Source organism: Mobula birostris, chromosome 14 (genome assembly GCF_030028105.1).
Source record: "Mobula birostris isolate sMobBir1 chromosome 14, sMobBir1.hap1, whole genome shotgun sequence".
Classification (NCBI taxonomy): Eukaryota; Metazoa; Chordata; class Chondrichthyes; order Myliobatiformes; family Myliobatidae; genus Mobula; species Mobula birostris.
This window is the reverse complement of record NC_092383.1, coordinates 90,994,525-91,020,679: the sequence shown is the minus strand read 5'-3', so window position 1 is coordinate 91,020,679 and position 26,155 is coordinate 90,994,525. Positions and strand designations below refer to the sequence as shown.

Sequence of the window (26,155 nt, the reverse complement as noted above, 5' to 3'; positions counted from 1 at the left end):
CCTGTTGGTCCTGGATTTTATGCTGCGGTACAGTTTCCCAGATCGAGCAGCTGGAACAGTTTGCACAATGATCCTTCGGGCCCTCTTTACGCACCTGTCTCTGTAAATGTCCTGAATCATGGGAAGTTCACATCGACAGATGCGCTGAGCTGTCTGCACCACTCTCTGCAGACTCCTGCGATTGAGGGAAGTACAGTTCCCATACCAGGCAGTGATGCAGCCAGTCAGGATGCTCTCAACTGTGCCCCTGTAGAAAGTTCTTAGGATTTGGGGGCCCATGCCAAGCTTCTTCAACTGTCTGAGGTGAAAGAGGCGCTGTTGTGCTTTTTTCCCCACACGGCTGGTGTGTACAGACCACGTGAGAACCTCGGTGATGTGGATGCCAAGGATCTTAAAGTTGTTCACCCTCTCAACCTTTTAATCATAAGTCCGAAAGCAAAACATTTTAAATATGGTTCCTATCGAATAAAGTGCAAAGTAAGATTTATTATCAAAGTACATATTCAGTGGCCACTTAATTATGTACACCTGCTTGTTAATGCAAATATCTAACCAGCCAATCATGTGGCAAACTCTCAATGCATAGAAGCATGCAGACATGGTCAAGAGGTTCAGTTGTTGTTCAGTCCAAATGTCAGAATGAGGAAGAAATGTGATTTAAGTGACTTTGGCTGTGGAATGAGTATTTTTTGCCTGACGGGGTGGTTGTAGTATCTCAGAAAATGATGCTGATCTCCTGGGATTTGCATGCACAAATGTCTCTAGACTTTATAGACAATGGTGCAAAAAGAACAAAAAGAAAGCATTCTGTGAGCATCAGTTCTGTGGGTGAAAACGTATTGTTAGTGAGAGAGAGCAGAGGAGAATGGCCAGACTGGTTCAAGCTGACAGGAAGGCAATAGTAATTAAAATAACTATTTGTTACAACAGCAGTGTGCAGAAGAACATCTCTGAATGCACAACATGTTGAACTTTGAAGTGGACGGGCTACAGCAGCAAAAGACCACTCCTGTAGTTAATAGACTAGCCAATGAGTGTATATGTTACCATATACAACTTAGAGATTAATTTCCTTGCAGGCATTTACAGGAAAATAAAGAAATACAAAAAAAAACTTACACAAAGACTGATGAACTATCAATATGCAAAAGTTGAATTGTGTGATGTGCGATAGAGAAGATACTGACATACAGATTGACAATGTAGTACATTAGCTGTGGCAAGACAGATCACAAAGCAGTCCAACAGGTGATGAGGTGGTTCAGCGGATCATTGAGACTCAACTACTGGACCTGGACACAATCTACAACTCTCGATGCCTACGGTACCCTTGTGGTATCATTAAAGACCTATCCCATCCCGGACCCATCTGCCATCTGGTGGGAGATACAGAAACATCTTAGCCAAGACAATAAGATGGAAAAACAGCTTCTTCCTGAGGGCTGTTGTGCAACTGAATAAGGCTGCACCCTGACCGGGATTACTGAAGTCATTTGTTGCATATAATTATGGGAATTTCTTTAATTAAACCATACCGCATGTATTGTAAATATATGTTTTGCACAGACAGAAGTAGCACAACAATCTCATTGTCTTGAGCAATGACAATAAAGCTCTATTCTATTCTATCCAAATAAAAAAATACAGAGAATATGAGTTATAGAGCCTTCGCAGTGAGTCTGTAGGTTGTGAGATCAGTTCAGAACTGTGATGAGTGAAGTTATTCGGTTAAGAAGCCTAATGCTTGAAGGGTAATAACTGTTCCTGAACTTGGTGGTGTGGGACCTAAGGCTTCTGTACCTCAAGGTTATCTAAAATAAAACAGAAAATGCTCAATGTATTTAAAGAAAGAGAAACAGAGGAGGCATTGACCCGAAGTAATGATTATGTTTCTCCCTGCTCAGATGCTGCCTGGCCGGCTGAGTTTTTCCAGCAATGTCTGTTTTACTTCAGAATTCCAGTATCTGCAGGTATATTTTTAGCTTTTTAAACTAAAGATTTTTTTCCAGTTCTTTGATCAAATTCAACTAGATGTGGATAAACTGTCATGATTCTTAGTTTACTGTGATTAACTTATATTGCAAATTTACAACTTTACAGAATTTAGTTGCATGGTGAATATTATGCTGTTTACACACATTCCGGAAACCAATCCATAAACAGCAGATATAAAGTATTTTGTCTTTTTACTTGTGACAGCTAAGCAGCATGTTACCTCCACTGTGTATATAAATTGGTCAATTTGAAAACTAGTCTACTGTCACATGTACTGAGGTACAGTGAAAATACTAGTTTTGCACATCATCCATACAGATCATTTCACCACATCAGTGCACCGAGGTCATACGAGGGAAAGCAATGACAGAATGCAAAATAGAGGGTTACAGAGAAAGTGCAGAGCAGGCAGACAATAAGGACATGATGAGGTAGATTGTGAGGTCAAGATTCCATCTTAACATACCAGGGAACAGGTTAGGATCTGTCCTTGAACTTGGTGGTGAATGTAATCAGGCTTATCTATCTTGTGCGCGGGGGGAGGGTGGAGAAGAGAGAATCTCCAGATGTACATCATCTATAGATGAGTGCTTGGGGTATCCTCTGAATTTGCACTAATCCAAATTGTGTGGATGGAGGAAAAATTGAACTCAATCTCAGGTCACCGTTCATCATTATTAGTGCTCATTTAAGTGCGCGTTTATCACACAGGACTTGCATTTGAAAACCACGTCCTGCAGCAATATTCTTGGTGAGTTCACAAAAAAAAAGGTCTTCTGTAAGATATGGGGAAGTTGAGTGACATATGTCCTTTACTAATGGGAGGCATTGTCATATTTCAAGGATCCTGCTTTCCGACCTCGAAGTCAGTCGGGGTTATGGCATTCCAGACAATGACAATTCTCACGGGGGATAGATTCGAGCACGTCCCAGAGCTGGGACTCGATAGCTGGAACATAGGTCAGTACAGAACAGGAAGAGGTCCTTCGGCTCTGTGCCAAACACATTGCCAAATTAAACTAAGCAACACATACAAAATGCTAGAAGAGCTCAGCAGGTCAGGCAGCATCTATAGAGAGGAAATAACCTTATAAAGGCTCTAGTCACCTTCTAACCCCTTCACACCTGTCCATCACCTCCCCCTCATTCCCCTTCTCCGTCCCTTTCTCCATAGTTCACGGCCCTCTCCTATCAGATTCCTTCTTCTTCAGCCGTTTACCTCTTCCACCTATCACATCCTAGCTTCTTACTTCATCCTCCTCACCTGGTATCACCTATCACTCTGCCATCTTGTACTCCTCCCCTTCCATCCATCCACCTTCTTATTCTGGCTCCTTGCCCCCTCCTTTCCAGCCTGAAATGCTGACTGTTTAATCCCCTCCATAGGTGCTGCCCGGCACGAGTTCCCCCAGCATTTTGTATCTGTTTCTCAAGATGTCCAGCATCTACAGAATCTCTTGAAACACTTTAAATTAATCCCTCCTGTTTGCACGAAATCCTTATCCTCCAAAGTCCCTGCACACTCAGCAACACACACAAAACGCTGGAGGAACTCAGCAGGTCAAGTAGCATCTATGGAGGGGGGAATATAAACAGTCGAAGTTCCAGTCTGAGATCCTTCATCAGGATGCAGAGCCCAAAATATTATCTGTTTATTCCCCTCTAGAGATGCTGAGTTCCTTTAGCATTTTTGTGTGTTTTACACAAGATTACCAGCATCTGCAGAATCTCTGGTGTTCCTGCATGTTCATGTTTCTGGATAAAAGCCTCATGGATGAAACTACTTCCTCTTCCACCACCCCTGACAGCCCATTCCAGACACCCACCACTCTGTAAAAAACATACCCTATACATCTATAAACTTTCCCCCCTCACCTTAAACCCGTGCCCTCTGGTATTCGACATTTCTACCCTGGGTAAAAAGATCCTTGCTCTTTACCTTATCCATATCTCTCATAATTTTATAAACTATCCAAGTTCAAAGTAATTTTATTATTAAAGTACATACATTGCCATATACAACTCTGAGATCCGTTTTCTTGCAGGCATGTTTAGTAAATCCAAGAAACACAATAGAATCAATGAAAGACCACACCCAACAGGACAGACAAACAACCAATGTGCAAAAGACAGCAAACTGCAAATACAAAAAGAGAGAAAAGAAGAAATAATGGTAATTAGATATTGAGAACGTGAGATGAAGAGTCCATAAGACCATAAGACCATAAGACAAAGGAGCAGAAGTCAGCCATTCGGCCCATCGAGTCTGCTCCGCCATTTTATCATGAGCTGATCCATTCTCCCATTTAGTCCCACTCCCCCGCCTTCTCACCATAACCTTTAATGCCCTGGCTACTCAGATACCTATCAATCTCCGCCTTAAATACACCCAATGACTTGGCCTCCACTGCCGCCCATGGCAACAAATTCCACAGCTTCACCACCCTCTGGCTAAAAAAATTTCTTCGCCTTTCTGTTCTGAATGGGCGCCCTTCAATCCTTAAGTCATGCCCTCTCGTACTAGACTCCCCCACCATGGGAAACAACTTTGCCACATCCACTCTGTCCATGCCTTTCAACATTTGTCCTTGAACGTGAGTCCTAGGTTGTGGGAACAGTTCAGTGATGGGCCACATGAGGTTGAGTGAAGTTATTCCCTTTGATTCAAGAGCCTGATGGTCGAGGGGTAATAGCTGTTCTTGAACCTGGTGGCGTGAGTCCTGAAGCTCCTGTACCTTCTTTCTGATGGTAGCAGCGAGAAAAGAGCGTGTCCTGGCTGGCGGAGCCCCTGATAATGGGTATAGCTTACCCCAAACAACGTTTCATGTAGATGAGCACCACACATCAAAGTTGCTGGTGAACGCAGCAGGCCAGGCAGCATCTCTAGGAAGAGGTGCAGTCGACGTTTCAGGCCGAGACCCTTCGTCTCAGTTAGTCCTGACGAAGGGTCTCGGCCTGAAACGTTGACTGCACCTCTTCCTAGAGATGCTGCCTGGCCTGCTGCGTTCACCAGCAACTTTGATGTGTGTTGCTTGAATTTCCAGCATCTGCAGAATTCCTGTTGTTTCATGTAGATGAACTCAGTGGCTTTACCCATGATGGACTAGGCCATATCCACCACTTTTTGTAGGTCTTTTCATTCAAGGATATTGGTGTTTCCATGCCAGGCCATGAAACAGACCTTTTTAAGCGTATTTACTGAGTCATGTTAGTGATGGTACATGCTGGGCAATTTGCAGTCTGGTAACTAAGAACTGGGCCTGGTGAGATGAAAAACACACATACAGGAAAGCCTGCACCAAAAGAGAATGCCTCCCGCATGTAGGAGACACAGTCGATTCACCAGTGATCAATCAGCTATATGCACACTTGCTACATTCTTGTAATCAATCCAACACAGTTCGCCCTTGATATTCCAGAGAAAACAATCCAGATCTGTACAACCTCTCTCATAACTAAAACTCTAATCCAACCAGCATCAAATGAAATCATTAACTGGATGACTCTTGTATGTCCTATCAGTTTGCGGCAGTGGCATCCATTTACAGTTTACACCAGGAGGAAATAGCTCTGATGAAACTTCAGTCTGCTTTTCTCTTCACAGATGCTGTCTGACCAGCTGACTATTTCCAGCACTTTCTCCTCCATTCTAGATCTTCAGCATCTGCAGTCATTTGCTTTGTTATCTGGGGACCGGTGATAATCTGCTATGAGTTTTAAAACAATTAAAAGACCAATTTGCAATTACGTAGAATCTTTAACATAATCCGTTGCGCTGAAGCAATTCACAATAACTTCATCTGCGTTTGTGTAACAATCTCATATTTGTAGTATTTTCCCGTTTGAGCTGTTGCCATCTCCAATTTCAACTCTGTCTCTGTCTCCCGATTATGACTTGACCTGTTTAGATTTCATGTATTTCCTGTTTATTAATCAGAAGTACAAACAACTTGTGTCAATATTATTTTGCGACTGTATGTGCTGGATCATAACTATATGTACCGCATTGTGACTGTGCTGTGTTTGGCACCCTGGCCCCAGAGTAACGATGTATGCATGTGTATGGCTAAATTGACAATAAACTTGAAAAGATCTTTAAAATTATGAATGGTTTGAATATGAAGCAGATGCCTTCATAAGAGAATCCAAAGACTGGAACCATCCTTTCAAAATTATTACTATTGTCCAAAAAGGTGAAACTGCTCTCCTGAGAGTGGTTAGAACAGAGAACTCACCACCACAGGAAGTTGTTGAAGTGATAAGATCTTTACAAACAGTAACTAGATGAGTACAAGAGAGAGCTGTGAGTGGAAAGGTAACCTGTAAGGTCACGTTAAGTATGGGTGGATTATATAACTAGAGCGGGGATCAATACTGGATATCCTGGTTTGATTAATTCAGCGCTCCAATTAGAATCTCAGAGTAATGCAGCATAGCAACAGACCGTTTGGCCCATCTCATCCATCCCAACAACGGTGCTCAACAAGCCAAACCCATGTGCTCCTCCTTGGCCAACATCACTCTAAATCTCTCATGTCCATGCGTTTACCTCAGTGTACTTTAAATATTATTATTATTCCTGCTTCAGCCACTTCCTCTGGCAACTCATTCTATGTATATTTTGCTCCTTTCTGCACCTTGTGGTGTATTGGGCGGCAAACTTGCCGTTTCTTTAGCACTTTGTCTGCTCTTTACGAGATTGAGTTGCTGGCTCGACGCTCAGCCCAGCACAGATGGAAAGCGCGTAAGGAGCTGGCTGGATTCGAACCCAGGACCACTGGCCTTGAAGTCCAGTGCAGGTGCCACTACACCACCGGCCAGCATAATTTGATACACAGTGGATTCTGGTTAATTGGGACACATCTGGACCAGTACATTTTGGTCCAATTAAGCAGCTTCCTCAATTAACGGAAATTTCATGGAAATATTTAAAACGGTATAAAAAAGACAAACTACTGTTTAATGGAGTAACAAATTATGTATTTAAATGAGAAACAGAACAAATTAGAGGACAACCAAACTACTACAGTACTATAAAACTGCGTATTCATTCCTAATAGTTATCAGCAGAGGAATTCATCCAGTATATGCTGCCGTGTTCTTTTGATTGACTTAAATGAACAAAATCAGTGTAGACATCTAGTGCAGATAATGGACTGCCTTCATACAATACTTCAACGATTGCATCCTCCAAATATTCATTTTATTGTAACATTCAAGATGATTGTTGACCATCATCGTCAGGTGCCTTGCCCAGTTTGAGCTTTGACTGCCATGGCCCACACACTCCTGTTTCGGGTCAAGTGGATCAATTCATTGGTATTCATTTCCAGTTCTCTGGCTGCTGTCTCCATCATCATTTGTCTTTGCCTTCCTCTTGCTTTCTTCCCTTCAATCTTTCCCATAATTACCATGCATTCTCACTCGTCTTTCCTAATCACATGTCCAATGAAGTTACATTGCCTTTTCATGATCTCATACATTATTTCTCTTGTTGTGCTTGCTCTGTTCATGACATCCTCATTAGATATTCATTTCGTCCATGATATTCTTTGCATCCTCCTCAAAAACCACATCTCTGCTGCTTCAATCCATTTCCTCATGTTACTAGATATTGTCCAACATTCTGAGCCATATAACATAACTGAATAAACATAACAATTCTGTACTCTGAGGTGGGTTGTCATGCCTAGTTTAGTGTTCGTCAGTATACTCTTCATTCTCATAAATTTTTGCCATCCCTATTCTTCTTTTGATGTCCATGTTGCACCTGCCATCTGATGTCACCCAGCTTCCTAAGTAGCAAAAGTTCTGTACTTGTTTTATGTCTTCCCCATTTATTTTCAGCCTGCAGATAGGATTCTCCTTCTTTTTGGATATCACCATACATTCTGTCTTTTTACAATTGATAAATAGACCCATTTTTGCAATTTCTTCAACAACCATATCAATTAAGTTTCGTAGTTCTTCCTCCGTACTTGCAATTAACACAGTGTCATCTGCATATCTGAAATTATTGATGTTTTCACCGCCAGCTTTGATTCCCAAGATGTCTCTTATTTTTTGTAATTTTGTTTCACTGTACACATTAAACAAATCAGGGGAGAAAACACACCCTTGTCTAACGCCTCTCTTGATTTTTGTAAACTGACTCACTTCTCCATCTATTCTTACAGCGGCAGTTTGTTCCCAGTACAGATTTCTGATTAGGCGGAGGTCTTTCGAATCTAGATCTAGAGTTTCCTGTAATATTTCAAATAACTTATTGTGCTTCACTTTATCGAATGCTTTTGTGTCATCAATAAAACAAACAAACAAATCTTTTTGCACTTGAATAGCTCGTTCTGATAGTATCCTTAAAATCAATATCGCGTTTCTTGTACCTTTGTCTTTCACAAAACCACGTTGTTCTTTACCTATTTCAGTTTGTTGATACTTTTTTAATTCCTAACTTGTTGAAGTAGTGAAATCGTTTCATTTTCGCTCCTAGCCATTTCTGGCATCTCCAAGCCCGAGTGCTTGAAACTGCAGTGACTAGATCAGTTCAAAGTTGTCTTACTGCTTATTTCTCACCAACTATCAGTGACAAAAATCACTGCTTTTTGAATATAAACTCACGCAACTGATGCTATTTAAAAACTGTTCACCCTAAGCACGCAACTGGTGCCAGCTAGAAATTGTTCAGCAACAGCCATCTGCCCCAATTAAACAGCAGAGTGTCCCAAACAAATGAAGGGAATCCTGGCTTTTTCCTCCATTGGCTTTTGTTCTTTAAGAGGTGTCACAAGTAAGTGGTACCCTGTTTAATCAATGGCCCAATTAACCAGACTCCATTGTACTTCAAGAACATAGAACAGTACAGCACAGGAAAAGGCTATTGTGCCAAGCCAACTAAGAAAACAAATCAAAAACTCCCAAACAATAATCAGAACCACAATCAGAACCAAGTTTGTTATCACTGGCATATGCCATGAAATTTGTTAACTTAGCAGCAGCAGTACAATGCAATACATGATAATACAGAAAGAAAAAAATAAGTAAATCAACTACAGTAAGTATATATCTATGCATATTAAATAGTGACATTAAAAGTAGTGCAAAACAGAAATAATATAAAAAAAAATGTGAGGTGGTGTTAAAAATGTAAACACGAGGAATTCTGCAGATGCTGGAAATTCAAGCAACACACATCAAAGTTGCTAGCGAACGCAGCAGGCCAGGCAGCATCTCTAGGAAGACGTACATAGAACCATAGAACCATAGAAACTACAGCACAGAAACAGGCCTTTTGGCCCTTCTTGGCTGTGCCGAACCATTTTCTGCCTAGTCCCACTGACCTGCACACGGACCATATCCCCCCATACACCTACCATCCATGTATCTGTCCAATTTATTCTTAAGTGTTAAAAAAGAACCCGCATTTACCACCTCGTCTGGCAGCTCATTCCATACTCCCACCACTCTCTGTGTGAAGAAGCCCCCCCCAATGTTCCCTTTAAACTTTTCCCCCCTCACCCTTAACCCATGTCCTCTGGTTTTTTTCTCCCCTTGCCTCAGTGGAAAAAGCCTGCTTGCATTCACTCTATCTATACCCATCATAATTTTATATACCTCTATCAAATCTCCCCTCATTCTTCTACGCTCCAGGGAATAAAGTCCTAACCTATTCAACCTTTCTCTGTAACTGAGTTTCTCAAGTCCGGGCAACATCCTTGTAAACCTTCTCTGCACTCTTTCAACCTTATTAATATCCTTCCTGTAATTTGGTGACCAAAACTGAACACAATACTCCAGATTCGGCCTCACCAATGCCTTATACAACCTCATCATAACATTCCAGCTCAATACTTTGATTAATAAAGGCCAATGTACCAAACGTTCTCTTTACGACCCTATATACCTGTGACGCCACTTTTAGGGAATTTTGTATCTGTATTCCCAGATCCCTCTGTTCCACTGCACTCCTCAGTGCCTTACCATTAACCCTGTATTTTCTACCTTGGTTTGTCCTTCCAAAGTGCAATACCTCACACTTGTCTGCATTAAACTCCATCTGCCATTTTTCAGCCCATTTTTTCAGCTGGTCCAAGTCCCTCTGCAGGCTCTGAAAACCTTCTTCGCTGTCTACTACACCTCTAATCTTTGTATCATCAGCAAATGTGCTGATCCAATTTACCACATTATCATCCAGATCATTGATATAGATGACAAATAACAATGGACCCAGCACTGATCCCTGTGGCACACCACTAGTCACAGGCCTCCACTCGGAGAAGTAACTCTCTACTACCACTCTTTGGCTTCCTCCATCGAGCCAATGCCTGATCCAATTTACCACCTCTCCATGTATACCTAGCGACTGAATTTTCCTAACTAACCTCCCATGCGGGACCTTGTCAAAGGCCTTACTGAAGTCCATGTAGACAATATTCACTGCCTTCCCTTCATCCACTTTCCTGGTAACCTCCTCGAAAAACTCCATTAGATTGGTCAAACATGACCTACCACGCACAAAGCCATGTTGACTCTCCCTAATAAGTCCCTGTCTATCCAAATGCTTGTAGATTCTGTCTCTTAGTACTCCCTCCAATAATTTACCTACTACCGACGTTAAACTTACCAGCCTATAATTTCCCGGATTACTTTTCGAACCTTTTTTAAACAACGGAACAACATGAGCCACTCTCCAATCCTCCGGCACCTCACCTGTAGACAGCGACATTTTAAATATTTCTGCCAGGGCCCCTGCAATTTCAACACCAGTCTCCTTCAAGGTCCGAGGGAACACCCTGTCAGGTCCCGGGGATTTATCCACTTTAATTTTCCTCAAGACAGCAAGGACCTCCTCCTTTTCGATCTGTACAGTTTCCATGATCTCACTACTTGTTTCCCCTAATTCCATAGACTTCATGCCAGTTTCCTTAGTAAATACAGACGCAAAAAACCTATTTAAGATCTCCCCCATTTCCTTTGGTTCCGCACATAGGCGACCACTCTGATCTTCAGGAGGACCAATGTTATCCCTTACAATCCTTTTGCTCGTAATATACCTGTAAAAGTTCTTTGGATTATCCTTCACTTTGACCGCCAAGGCAACCTCATGTCTTCTTTTAGCACTCCTGATTTCTTTCTTAAATATTTTCTTGTACTTCTTATACTCCTCAAGCACCTTATTTGCTCCCTGCTTCCTATACATGTCATACAACTCCCTTTTCTTCTTTATCAGAGTTGCAATATCCCTTGAGAACCAAGGTTCCTTATTCCTATTCACCTTGCCTTTAATCCTGACAGGAACATACAAATTCTGCACTCTCAAAATTTCTCCTTTGAAGGCTTCCCACCTACTGATCACATCCTTGCCAGAGAACAACCTGTCCCAATCCACACTTTTTAGATCCTTTCTCATTTCTTCAAATTTGGCCTTCTTCCAGTTAAGAACCTCAAACCTAGGACCAGATCTATCCTTGTCCATGATCAAGTTGAAACTAATGGTGTTATGATCACTGGAACCAAAGTGCTCCCTTACACAGACTTCTGTCACTTGTCCTAACTCGTTTCCTAACAGGAGATCCAATATTACAGACGACGTTTCGGGCCGAGGCCCTTCGTCAGGGCTAACTGAAGGAAGAGCTAGTAAGAGATTTGAAAGTAGGAGGGGGAGGGGGAGATCCAAAATGATAGTAGAAGACAGGAGGGGGAGGGATGGAGCCAAGAGCTGGACAGTTGATTGGCAAAAGGGATATGAGAGGATCATGGGACAGGAGGCCTAGGGAGAAAGAAAAGGGGGAGTGGGGGGAGAAAACCAGAGGATGGGCAAGGGGTATAGTCAGAAGGACAGAGGGAGAAAAAGGAGAGAGAGAGAAAAAGAATGTGTGTATATAAATAAATAATGGATGGGGTACGAGGGAGAGGTGGGGCATTAGTGGAAGTTAGAGAAGCCAATGTTCATGCCATCAGGTTGGAGGCTACCCAGACGGAATATAAGGTGTTGTTCCTCCAACCTGAGTGTGGCTTTATCTTTACAGTAGAGGAGGCCGTGGATAGACATGTCGAATGGGAATGGGACGTGGAATTAAAATGTGTGGCCACTGGGAGATCCTGCTTTCTCTGGTGGACAGAGCGTAGGTGAACCCATGAGGTAGTGTTCATGAGTTCAATATCTATTTAGGAATCAGATAGCAGAGGGGAAGGAGCTGTTCCTGAATCACTGAGTGTGTGCCTTCAGGCTCCTGTACCTCCTTCCTGGCAGTAACAATGAGAAGAGGGCATTTCCTGGGTGATGGGGGTCCTTAATAATGGATGCCATCTTTCTCAGGCACCAGTCCCAGAAGGTGATCCCTCCTACCTACACCATGTCCATATCCCTCCATCTTCTATACACCGAAGTGCCAATCAAAACAATCTAAAGTGTTTGCCTCTACCACCACACCAGGCAGCGCATTCCAGACATCTGAGTAAAAAACTTACCCCTCACATCCCCCCTGAACCTACCCCCTTTCACCTTCAATGCATGCCCTCTGGTATTAGACGTTTCTACCCTGGGAAACAGATGGTCTCTGTCTACTCTCTCTGTGCCTCTCATGATCTTTTAAATCTCTATTGGATCCCTCCTCAGCCTCAGCTGCTCCCGAGAAAACAACCCAAGTTTATCCAGCCTCCGGTGATAGCACATGCCCTCTAAACCAGGCGGTATCCTGGTAAGCCTCTTCTGCACCCTCTCCAAAGCCTCAACATCCTCCCTAATGGCGGGGCGACCAGAACTGTACACAATTCTCCAGATGTGGCCTAACCAGAGTTTTATTAAGTTGCAACATAACCTCTTGACCTTTGAACTCAATGTCTCAACTAATAAAAGCAAGCTATCCATAAGCCTTCTTGACGACCTTATCGAGCTGTGTAACCACTTTCAAGGAGCTATGAACCTGGATTCCAAGATCCCTCTGCTCAGCTTGTACTGTCTTCTTGCATTTGCCCTACGGAGGTGCAACACCTCACATTTTCTGCGCTAAACTCCGTCTGCCATTCCTCAGCCCATATCTGCAACTGAGCTATACCACGCTGTATTCTTTACCAGTCTTCTACACTATCCACAACCCCGTCAATCTTTGTATCATCTGCAAATTTACCAATGCACCCATCTACATTTTCATCCAGGTCATTTATGTACATCACAAGGCAGTGAGGCAGTTGGTTAACACTATTACAGCACCAATAACCAGGGCTCACCTCCTAATGCTGTCTGGAAGGAGTTTGTATGTTCTCCCCGTGACTGCGTGGGTTCCTTCAGGTGCTCCAATTTCCTCCCACAGCCTAAAGATGTACAAGTTCGTAGGTTAATTAGTTACATGGGAGTGTGTTTGGGCGGCATGGTCTCATTGGAACAGATACTGTTACTGTACTATATCTCTAAATGAAAATGAAAAAGCTGCACCTCAGATACCTTCTAAAACTTTCACCTCTCACCTTGTACTTTTGCCCTCTAGTTGATAGTTGCCCTTTCCCTGTATGCTTTCACCCTATCTATACCCATCATGGGTGGTGGAGTGGAGATGGGTCTCTACCAAAGGAGGTGTAAGGCACCCCCTTCCTTCCACTAGTCTACAGGTCACCCTTAGGCAAGGTGTAGCACCTGGTTAACCCCCTCCCGGTCAGGGTCACGTGAATCCATGGGAGCAGGTGGCAGATGGTCGAATGAGCAGCTGGTGCACATCACAAGTCCTGCTTGTGGGACCACTGACGAAGAGTACTGATCCAGAGGAAAGCAACACAAGCTTGTCTAACGTCTCATTATAGCACATGCTCTCTAATCCAGGTGAACCTCTTCTGCACCCTCTTGAAAACCTCCACGTCCTTTAAGTTGTGGGGGAGACCGGAACAGAATGCAATACTGCAGATGTAGCCTAACCAGAGTTTTATAAAACTGCAGTGTAACTCCCTGACTCTTGAACAGAATGTCTTGATTTATAAAGGCAAGCACCTCAAACACCTTCTTCACTACCCTACTGTAGAACGTAGAATTTGACCACACAGGAACTCTTCAGCCTTCGTTGTTGTGCCATACTAATTAAACTAGTAATTAAATGCCTAACTAAAGTAATCAAATCTTCGTACACAATGTCTACAACGCTCCATTCCCTGCAAATCCGTATCTCTTAAATGCCACATTTGTATCTGCTTCCATCACCATCCTGGGTAACACTTACCAGGCACTCCATAAAAAAACCACACACCTTTGAACTTTACCTTACTCATCTTAAATGCATGCCCCCTCGTATTAGACATCTCTACCTTGAGTAGGAGCATTATCTATGCCTCTCAAAATGCCATAGACTTTCTATGTGTGACAATAAATTATTACCGAATAAGTAATCCTCCAGTGACCTGGTGGGATGAGGAAGGTCAGCTGGCGTTCAGACATGTTTCTCTTCTCTCGTGAATTAATGCCTTTCCAAGCAGATTCAGCAAATGCAACCTCCGTCTCATAAGAGCAGGTTGAAGTCATAAAGAAAGTAATTAATAGGAGTTTCAGTTTCTCAATAGAGGCCGACAGCAAACTCCCAACAGTAACAAGATGATTCTCACCCCAATAAAAAGCTTGGGGGAAGGAAAAAAACTTGCTGCATTTGTCGATGCTTGCACTTTGTGGCAGTAGGACTTGCAATGCAATAGTAAGACCATAAGACAGATACTGGAGCAGAATTAAGCCATTTGGCCCATCAAGCTACTCCTGCATTCAATCATGGCAGACTCACACAACATTTCAACTTGTCCATCCTCATTCCAAAGTACAGCCTCCTCCTGGTAGGACTCTCCACATACTGTTTCAGAAAACCCTTCTGGATGCATGCTGTGAATTCTGTCTAAGCCCCCTGCACTCAGACAACTCCAGACAATAGAAGGAGTATTACATTCCCCCATTACTACAGTATAATTCCATTATGCTTACACCTTTTTGTAATCTGCCTACATATCTGTTTTTGTGCTTCCTGCTGACTGCAGGGAGGCTCGCTGTACAATCCCTTCAAATTTACTGCCCCTTTCTTATTCCTAAATTCTACCATATGGCTTAAATGAACAGGATATTGTAAGCCATAAGACCATTAGCATAGGAGCAGAATTAGGCCATTCAGCCCATCGAGTCTGCCCCCCCATTTCATCATGGCTGATTTATTATTTCTCTCAATCCCATTTGCCTGCCTTCTCCCCATAACCTTTGACACCCTTACTAATCAAGAACCTATCGACTTCCACTTTAAATAAACCCAATGACTTGACCTCTGCAGCCATCCGTGGCAATGAATTCCACAGATTCACCTCCCTCTAGCTAAAGAAATGCCTCCTCATATCAGTTCTAAAGGGAAGTCCTTCTACTCTGAGGCTGTGTTCTCAGGTCCAAGACTCCCTCACTATTAGAAGCATCCTCTCCACATCCACCCTAGCGAGACAGAAATGACGTAACTTGCAATTCTTCAGCAGCGGGTCAATGGGCACCTTTGAGAGACAAAGTCAAGGAGTACAGATGAAAGCCCTTGGAAGAGTACAGGGAATATATAAAAGGGGCAAGGGTCCAAGTTACAGGTGAAGGCTGAGTAGGTTAGAACTTCATTCCCTGGAGCACACGGGAATGAGAAAGATCTTACTGAGGTACAGTACACATACAAAATCATGAAGGATGTAGTTAAGGCGAATGCATGGAGTCTTTCCCTCCTCAGGTTGGGTGAGAGCACAACTCATAGGTTCAGGGTGAAAGGTGAAATACTTAAGGGGAAGCTGAGGGGCAACCTCTTCACTCAAAGCCTGCGAGAGGAAGGCGGGTATATGGAATGAGATGCCAGCGGAAGTGGTTGACATGGGTTTAGTGGTGACACAAGAGAAGTTTGGGAAAGGTGCGTGGATGGTCTGGGTGCAGGTAGATGGGACTAGGCAGAAGGCCAGGTTGGCACAGAAAGATGGGCCGAAGGACCTGTTTCTGTGTCCTAGTGCCCTGTCACTCTGCTAACAAAGTTGTCTAACTGAGCTAGTCCCACTTTACTGCCCTTGGCCCATACCCCCCGAAACCTTCCCTCTCAACGAACCTGTCTAAATGCATTTTAGATGTTGTAATTGTACCCGTCTCTACCACTTCCTCTGGCAGCTCGTTCCATATACCCACCTCCCTCTTCCAGTCTTCAAAGGGACCATAGCTGAACATAAATGGTTCTTGGGGAACCTAGTCTACCCTGAAACACCCTTCCCCAAGTGTCAAAACTAGCGCATGGCCACAGATACTGGAGCAGATGACATAGTGCTGTAGTGCTGCACAGAAAGTGGCGTTTACTGCCATCTGCACAAGAGCATGTCTGCACAGATGCAACAAAAAGCTTACTTGCAGCAGCAGCACAGACCCAGAGCATCAGAGACGCAAACTTCACAAGGAAACCATAAATGATACAAAGTCATACAAGGAAGAACACAATTACAGCAGAGAGAGAGAGAAAAAAAGCACACACACAAGAAATTCTGCAGATGCTGGAAATCCAAAGCAACATGTACACAAAACACTGCAGGAACTCAGCAGGTCAGACAGCATCTATAGAAATTATTAAACAGTCGACACTTCAGGCTGAGACACCTCTTCAAGACTGAGATGGAAGGAATAAAAAGGAGGAGAGAGGAGGAGGAAGCTATCTGGAGGTGATAGGCAAAGTCTTTTGGGTTGGAGAAGAAGGAATCTGATAGGAGAGGAGAGTGGGCCATCGGAGAAAGAGGAGGAGGGGACCCATAGGGAAGTAATAGGCAGCTGAGAAGAAGTGGGGAATAGAGGAAGGGGGTTAGATTTGTTCACCAGAAGGAGAAATCAATATTCATGCCATCAGGTTGGAAGGTACCCAAATGGAATATAAGGTGTTCTCCTCCACCCCATGGGTATAGCCTCATCTTGGCACAAGAGGAGGCCATGTACCAACATGTCAGAATTTGAAAGGGAATGGGAATTAAAATGTCTGGCCACTGTGAAGTTCTGCTTTTGGTAGGTGGTGTGGAGGTGCTCAACAAAGCGGTCCCCCAATTTACATCGGCTCTCACCAACGTAGAGGGGGCTGCATCGGGAGCACCAGCCACAGTAGACAACCCCAGCAGATTCGCAGGTGAAGCGTTCCCTCGCCTGGAAGGAAAACAACGTCCATTGTGGTGCCAAGTGGTCACTGTAGGTCATAGTACTGAGGAAGTGACTGGATTTGTACCGGCTGATTGATGAACCAAATGGTGCAAGGGAAGCCGCTGCTGTTGAAGCTGGTGGTGTGGAAGCATGTTGGAGGGTCAGAGACTCTATCTGCCATAGGCATGATATGACTTAGAGAAGGGCAGGAGCCTTTGCCATGGTAATCTTTATATTTCTCAATTAAATTCTCGGATGTCAAGCGTTACTGGAGAACTACCTCCTTAAAATAGCCATTCAGTCAACCAAGACATTACTGATGCACCTCTCTCGATGGTTGCTTCAATTGCTTTTCACACTTCTCTAACTTCCTTTCCTCCTTTAAGTTACTCTTTAACACCTCCTCATTTGACCAGGTCTTGTGCTGATATTGGTCCACTGCCCACATATTCTAAACTTAAGAGAAGACTTTAAGCCATAGGACCGTAAGATACAGGACCAGAGTTAGGCCATTTGGCCTATTGAGTCTACTCCACCATTTCACCGTGGCTGAATCATTTCCCTCTCAGCCCCAAGCTCATGTCTTCTCCCTGTAACCTTTTACACCCTGACTAATCAAGAACATGTCAGCCTTCGCTTTAAGTACACCCAAAGGCCTGGCCTCCACAACTACCTGTGGCAAAGATTTCCACAGATTCACCACCCTCTGGCTGAAGGAATTTCTCCTCATCTGTCTTCTAAAATGACACCCCTCTATTCTGAGGCCGTGCACTCCCTCAACATAGCCCCTCCACATCCACTCTATCTAAGCCTTTCAACATCTGCTAGGTTTCAATTAGATCTTCCCTCATTCTTCTAAACTACAGCGAGTAAAGACCCAGTGCCATCGATCACTCCGCAAAAGATAAACCTTTCATTCTTGGAATCACTCTCATGAACCTCCTCTGAGCCCTCTCCAAGATCAGCACATCCTTTCTTCTATAGGAGGCCCAAACCTGCTCACAATACTCCGAGTGAGGCCTCACCAATACCTTATAAAACCTCAACATTACATCCTTGCTTTTATATTCTAGTCCTCTTGAAATCAATGCCAATATTACAATCGCCTTCCTCATCACCGACTCAACCTGTAAGTTAACCCCTAGGGAATCCTGCATGATAACTCCCAAGTCCCTTTGCACCTCGGATTTTATGAATTTTCTTCACGTTCACGTATAAACCTATTAAGTATTGCTTTTAAGTATCTACGAGTACCTCACTTTACAGAGTTTATAGTATCAACCCACACCTCAAGGAATAATTTGCTTCATAGTTTTGTCTCCACAGCATGGTTTAGCTGCAAATAATGACTATTTGAACATCAGGACACCCTCCCTTCCAGCCAACTAAGTTTATTTTATATTCAGTGATTCAGATTTAATATGAATGAATGATCCTTGACATAGACTTAAAACTCAAAGGAGATTTTTAACTACTAAAAAATTTTCAAATTATGAAAAATTTCTTAACTGCAAAGGATTTCCAAACACAGGTACAATTCTAACATATTGAAAAGAGTAGCAACGATTCTACTTCCTGAGAAGTTTGTGGATATTTGGCATGACATCTAAAACTTCGACAAACTTCTCTTGATGTGTGGTGGAGAGTATATTGACTGGCTGCATCACAGCCTGGTATGGAAACACCAATGACCTTGAAGGGAAAATCTTACAAAAAATTAATGGATATGGCCCAATCCTTCACAGGTAAAACCCTTCCCACCATTGAGCACATCTACATGGAGCACAATTGCAGGAAAGCGGCATCCATCGTCAGGGGCCCCACCACCCAGGACATGCTGGCATTAGGAAGAAGGTACAGGACCCACACCACCAGATTCAGGAACAGTTATTACCCCTCAACCATCAGACTCTTGAACCAGAGGGGATAACCTCACTCAACTTCACTTGCCCCCTCACTGAACTGTTCCCACAACCCACGGACTCACCTTCAAGAACTTTTCACTCACGTTCTCGATATTTATTGCTTATTTATTTATTATTATTATTATTTCATTTTTATTTCTCTTTTTTGTATTTGCACAGTTAGATGTCTTTTGCACATTGGTTGCCCACTCTGTGGGTGTAGCTTTTCATTGATTCTGTTATGGTTATCGGACTTATTGAGAAAATGAATCTCAGGTACATGGTGACATGGTGACATCTATTTACTCTGATAATAAGTTTAGTTTGAAATTTGATTTGGAGATGACCAAGTCAACTGTCACAGAAAACAACAGCCAAGGAATAAATTCTAGGTCTTCTGTCTGCCATTCCACCTTGTCATTCCGAACAATTCTGACTATTTTCTAATATCTACTCTGTTTTGCCTCTAACTGACATCATCTGCATGTGATGTTTATCCAGTTGCATTCATTAGGCCAGGGGAATCCAATGTTTTATTTGGCCAGCGTAGACCTCTCTGTCTCTCTTGATTAAATCATGGGCCAGTGAGAACCTCATTGTTCACTTGTTCATGATGAGAGGCTAAGCAAGAAATATTAGTTAGAAGGTTAACTTACACAACAACAACTCTTTGACCCTTTGATCCTTGGAAGGGAAATGTTAGAAAGCTGAGGTCACCAATAAGCCCTATGGGCACTGGAAAGTGAATATCCTGCCCAATCTTTATTTCTAACACCTCCTTATATCGTTTGGAATTTTAGAATAGTAAGGCTCCAGCAAACTCCCTTAGTATATGTATGTTATTGTGCTAAAGTACAGGGCACATGGATGACAGAAAAATGCAAGGCAATGCAGGAGCGAAGGCTAAGATTGATCTCAGAGTAGATTAAAAGGTCAGAACAATGTTGTGGGCAAAAGGACCTGTACTGCTCATTGTTTTATGCTCTATGTTCTACACCTCAATGGAACATATTTTAGTTTGTAATGTGAGGTCAGAAAGTAACTGTACGCAGAAATAATCTTCGAGGGCATAGCTTCAAGCAACAACATCTCTTGTTAATCACAAACAGAAGGAAGTCCACCAATGCTGGAAATCCAAAGCAACACACACAAAATTCTAGAGAAACTCAGCAGGTCAAGCAGCATCTATGGAGAGGAATAAACAGTCGACATATCAAACGGAGACTCTTCTTCAACACTGGAGATGTTTCAGGCCAAGACCCTTCTTTAGCACTAGAGAAGACCTCCAGTCCTGAAGAAGGGTGTCGGCCTGAAATGCCGACTGTTTAATCATTTCCATAGATGCTGCCTTACTTGCTGAGTTCCTCCAGCATTTTGAGTGTGTTGCTTAACATCTCTTGTTTCTTAGAAATACACAGCCGCAGCCCACTTTCCCCCCTATTGCTCGCTCGTTTAAAAGCCTAGATGCAATAGCAGTGGCGTGCAGCCCAGTGGTGTCGTGGGTAGGATGTCACAGCTCTGCGGTCACATGCTGCAGCGTCAACGTCCTTCATTCCTGAATCTACTGGTTACAACAGTGCTGAGGAGCATCAGTTCTCCGTCCAGCCACCAGGGGGACACCTCGTGATACCACCTGAGGCAAACAAAAAGTTTTGGCATTTTGCATAAAACTGGAATTGAATTGGAAGTGGTTTGTTATTGCCACAGGAAGAGGAGGAGGAGTAGCTCACCCCCTCCATCCTAATCCATCGCTGAATACAATGGGTGACATGGTTGTTAACACAACGCCTTACAGTACAGGGGACTGGGATTCGATTCACCGCGCTCCCTGTAAGGAGTTTGAACTTTCTCCCTGTGACCACATGGGTTTCCTCCTGGTGCTTCAGTTTCCTCCCACAGTCCAATGTGTACTGATTGGTAATTTAATTGGTCATTGTAAATTCTCACATGATTAGACCAGGGTTAAATCAGGGGGTTCCTTGGCAGTGTGGCTCATAGGGCCAGACAGGTCTATTCCAAGTTGTATCTCAATAAATAAATAAATAACCAAACAATCTCCTATCTCAGCACCCTTTTCTTGAGTTTTTCCTGCAATTGTCCATCACAGGCAAAGCCCTCCTCACCACTGAGTAAACTCACACAGAGCACATCCTCTAGAAAGCATGTTGTCTTCTTGCGACTACCACCAGGCAGGAGGTACAGGAGCCTCAGGTCCCACTCCACCAGGTCCAGGAACAGTTATTACCCTGCAACCATCAGGTATGGGTCAAGCAACACACATAAAAGGTGCTGGTGAACGCAGCAGGCCGGGCAGCGTCTCTAGGAAGAGGTACAGTCGACGTTTCAGGCCGAGACTCTTCATCAAGATTAACTGAAAGAAGAGTTAGTAAGAGATTTGAAAGTGGGAGGGGGAGGGGGAGATCCAAAATGATAGGAGAAGACAGGAGGGGGAGGGATGGAGCCAAGAGCTGGGCAGGTGATTGGCAAAAGGGATATGACAGGAACATGGGACAGGAGGCCCAGGGAGAAGGAAAAGGGGGAGGGGGGGAAAGCCCAGAGGATGGGCAAGGGGTATAGTGAGAGGGACAGAGGGAGAAAAAGGAGGGAGAGAGAAAGAAAGTGTGTATATAAATAAATAAATAACGGATGGGGTACGAAGGGGAGGTGGGGCATTAGCGGAAGTTTGAGAAGTCAATGTTAATGCCATCAGGTTGGAGGCTACCCAGACAGAATATAAGGTGTTGTTCCTCCAACCTGAGTGTGGCTTCATCTTTACAGTAGAGGAGGCCGTGGATAGACATATCAGAATGGGAACGGGATGTGGAATTAAAATGTGTGGCCACTGGGAGATCCTGCTTTCTCTGGCGGACAGAGCGTAGGTGTTCCGAGAAACGATAAGGTAGGGTCAACTTTGACCTGATTCTACGACTTACAGACTCACTTTCAATGACTCTTCAACTCATGCTCTCAGTATTATTTTATTTGCACAGTTTTCCTTCTTTTGCACATTGATACTTCGTTAGCCTTGTCCGTAAAATTTCTGTTGTATTTCTTTATTTTCCTGTAAATACCTGCAAGAAAATGGATCTCAAGGTAGTATATGGTGACATATACATATGTACTTCGACTATAAGTTTACTTTGAACTTTAAACCCTTGATTCCACTAATATTTAGAAACCCTGTGAGCTTGGTCATGTTTGGAATTGGAAAAGGGAGTTGATTTTTATTGTCAAGGTTTTTTCAGGATAGGATTCAGATATACAGATCTGTGTAAAAGTCTTAAGCACATGTAAAAAAATCTGTCAAGTGTAAATGCTTTCAAAAGTAATGAAATGAAAAGTTTCTAATTGTCAGAAAATTTACTATAAAGAGCAGAAAACAGTAAAAGACTAAATCCAATCAATTTTTACCGTTAAAACTGCATCTATTCTCTTAGGTACACTGTTGTGCAGTTTTATAAGAAAATCGGTTGGTAGGTTGTTCCAAGCATCTTGGAGAACTTTCCATAGTTCTTCTGCAGACTTTGGCTGTCTCGCTTGCTTCTGTCTCTCCAGGTAGTTCCAGACAGCCTCAGTGATGTTGTGATCAGGACTCTGTGGAGACCATACCTTCTGAAACCATGTAAAAAATCTAGCATGCCTGAGACGGTACTGCATTATCATTGATCTAGATGATGCTTTTGTGGCATGGAGACAGATCATTCCATATACAAGTGCATTGAGATGAGAAAAAGGAAAACAGAACACAAAATAGTTATATAGTTCCAGAAAATGTTTAGTAAAGTCAGATAAATAGAGTGCAAGGTAGAGTGGGAGATCAAGGGACCATCTTTTAACATACGATAGGTCTGTCTGTTGGGGAGTCTGTTAGTGGCATGGTAGCATAATACAGCACCAGCAATCCAGGTTCAATCCCTACTGCTGTCTGTAAGTAGTGACTATGTGGGTTGGATTATTAGATTAGATTATGAGGACACTCAGTCCTCGTTTATTGTCATTTAGAAATGCATGCATTAAGAAATGATACAATGTTCCTCCAGAGTGATATCACAAAAAAAACAGGACAAACCAAAGACTAACACTGAATATAGTTACAGCAGTGCAAAGCAATACCATAATTTGATCAAGAGCAGACCATGGGCATGGTAAAAAAAAGTCTCAAAGTTCCAATCGACTCCCGACACTCCCCGATAGCAGGCGGCAAAAGGGAGAAACTCTCCCTACCATAAACCTCCAGGCGCCGACAACTGCTGATGCGTTGGAAGCACCCGACCACAGCTGACTCTGAGTCCGTCCAAAAACTTCGAGCCTCCGACTCCGAGCACCGAGCACCATCTCCGCAGAGCACTTCAATCCTGCGCCGGCCGCCGAGCAACAAGCAAAGCCAAGGACTCAGGGCCTTCTCCTCCAGAGATTCTGGATCATACAGTAGCAGCGGCAGCGAAACAGGCATTTCAGAAGTTTCTCCAGATGTTCCTCCGTGCTCTCACATCTGTCTCTATCAAATCAGGATTGTGCACGGCACCCTACTTGACAGGTTACAGATATCGTGCACCGGAGTGGCTGCTGCGAGCTGCGTCGCGCTGCCATCTTCTCCTCCTTGCAGTTTCCTGCCATATTCCAGAGACAGATGGGTTAGTTAGGGTTAGCGATTTGTAGGCTTGTTATGTCAACTCCAGAAACATGGCGACACTTGCAGGCTGCCCACAGCACATCCTCGGACAATGCCGGTCATTGACACAAACGCAGCATTTCGCCATATGTTTCAATATACATGTGACATTAAAGCTGATCTTTATCACCTTCCATTTAATCTGGCAGTGAGATAGAAGCTGTCCACAAGGCTGGTGGCACATACCTCAAGCTTTTGTATCTTATGCCTGATAGGAGGGAGGAGTAAAGAGAACGACTGTTGTGATAAAGGTCTATGATTCTGTTGGCTCCTTTCCTGAAGGAGCAGGAAGTATAAATAGTGGAGGGCAGGCTGTTTGGCGTGGTGGACTGGGCTGTGTTCACAACTTGTAGCCTTGGCCAATCAATAACTGATCTTCTAGCATAAGGGATTCTAAGGTTCACCATTCTTTGAGTCAATCTCAATTCTAAATATACTATCCCTTATTTTGAGACCCTGATCCCAGTTTTAGACTCTCCAGACGGAGGAATCATCAGTCCTGTCAAATGCTCTAAGAAGTTTTATTTAATTTAAAGATACTACATGGTAACATACCCTTCCAGTTCACAAGTCCCGGCTATCCAATTGTGGCCAAGTGACCAATTAACCATTAACCTGTAAATATTTGGAGGAAACCAGAGCACCCGGACAAAACCCATGCAATCACGGGGAGAACGCACAAACTGCTTACAGATAGCGGCAGGAGTTGAACCTGGGTCTCTGGCACTGTAGTAGAGTTAAACTAACTGCCTTGCTATCGTTCCACACAGAGGAAACAAAAAATACACATAAATTTTACAAGAAAGAACATAATTGGAACGTTCTATTTCAGTGAAAAATGATGACAGTGTTGCTACATTGTAGAGATTAAGGCTTTGTCAGTGGGTTCAAGAACAGAATGGTTGAAGGGAAATAGCTGTTCTTGAACCTGGTGGTGTGGGGCTTCAGGTTTCTGTACCTTCTGCTTGGTGGTTCTTCTGATTAGACAGAAAAAATTTGATTAGCTCTATTGACCTACAACTCTTTAAAACCCTGGTTAGACCACATTTGGAATATTGTGTTCGGTTTTGACTGCCTCATGATGGGAAAGATGTGGAAGTTTAAAGACGGTGCAGAGGAAATTCACCAAGATGCTGCCTGGATTAGAGAGCATCTTATGAAGATAGTTTGAGTGGAACTGGGGCTTTTGGAGCGAAGAAAGATGAGAGATGACTTGATAGAGATGTATGAGAATGGGCAGACAGAGGCAGAAATGGCTAATATGAGAGAACATAATTTTAGGATGACAGGAGGAAATTCTAGGGAGGATGCCAGAGAGTGGTGGATGTGTGTAATGTGCTGCTAGGGGTGATGGGCACAGCTAGGTGCATTGGAGACATTTAAGAGGCTCTGAGATAGGCACATGGATGGTAGAAAAATGGAGGGCTATGTGGAAGAGAAGGGTTAACTTCATTTTGGAGTAGGGTAAAATGTTTCACAACATCGTGAGCTAAAGAAGGCTTTCTGCTTGGCCAAGCTGTTCTGTGCTGTCTGTTTATGTTCCAATTTTCAAAGATAAACTCTCATTCTAAGATCTGCATAGAAGGCATGGAAAATCCTGGGTAAATAAGATAATAATTAACTGATTTACCAATTTTACCAGTTGTACCCATATAGCACACATCTTTAATTTCCTATTTAATGCCACACCTACTAAAGTTTAGGTCGTCTATACTCAACTCTCACCGAAGTTGTCTGCCAATTAGTATTTCTTAACTCACCACTACAAGCCAAGCTAATATCCTTCCTCAATTGTGCACTAATCTCTTCAATCAGCAACACAGGCCCACTTCCTTTTCCTTTTGGGCTGTTCTTTCCTTTGTACTTCCTAAATGTTCAATGCCCTAAATGGATGGTTTCCAACCTTGATCACACTGCAGCCACATCTCCATAACCCCAATGTTCTCAAATAATTTTGCTGTAGATATTGAGGTTGTTGCTTTGATCCTCTTTTTCCTAGTTTTTGCTGTAGTTATTGAGATTGGCCTTTTGCTCTCTTGTTGTCGCGGTAGGTATTGAGATTGGCTTTGCTGTAGCTCTAGATTTTGAGTTTGTTTTGCTGTTGCGTTAGATATTGAGAATGATTTTGGTGTTCCTGCAGGTATTGAGAATCTTTCTGTTGTTGTTGTTGCAGGTATTGAGTTTGTTTTTGTTTTTGCTGTAGGTATTGAGATTATTTTTGCTGTTGCTGTAGGTATTGAGATTGTTTTCAGTGTTGCTGTAGGCATTGAGATTGTTTTCGGTGTTGCTGTAGGTATTGAGATTGTTTTTGGTGTTGCTGTAGGTATTGAGATTGTTTTTGGTGTTGCTGTAGGTATTGAGATTGTTTTTGGTGTCGCTGTAGGTATTGAGATTGTTTTTGGTGTTGCAATAGCTATCAAGACTGTTTTGGGTTTTGCTGCAGGTAGA

The 26,155-nt window shown here is 43.1% G+C and overlaps 1 protein-coding gene across 16 annotated transcripts in view; it reads left to right on the top strand.

Moving 5' to 3' along the window:
* Positions 1-26,155, top strand: part of ccnd3 (cyclin D3) — a 425,735-nt gene that overhangs the window by 147,084 nt on the left and 252,496 nt on the right. For 9 of the 16 annotated variants that reach the window (XM_072278907.1, XM_072278908.1, XM_072278909.1 and 6 more), the window contains one exon: positions 1,905-1,970. The exons of the other annotated variants lie outside the window; for them this stretch is intronic. In XM_072278907.1, coding sequence (XP_072135008.1) covers positions 1,905-1,970 — 66 coding nt within the window. The remainder of the gene's footprint in view (positions 1-1,904; positions 1,971-26,155) is intronic. 16 annotated transcript variants of the gene reach the window in all.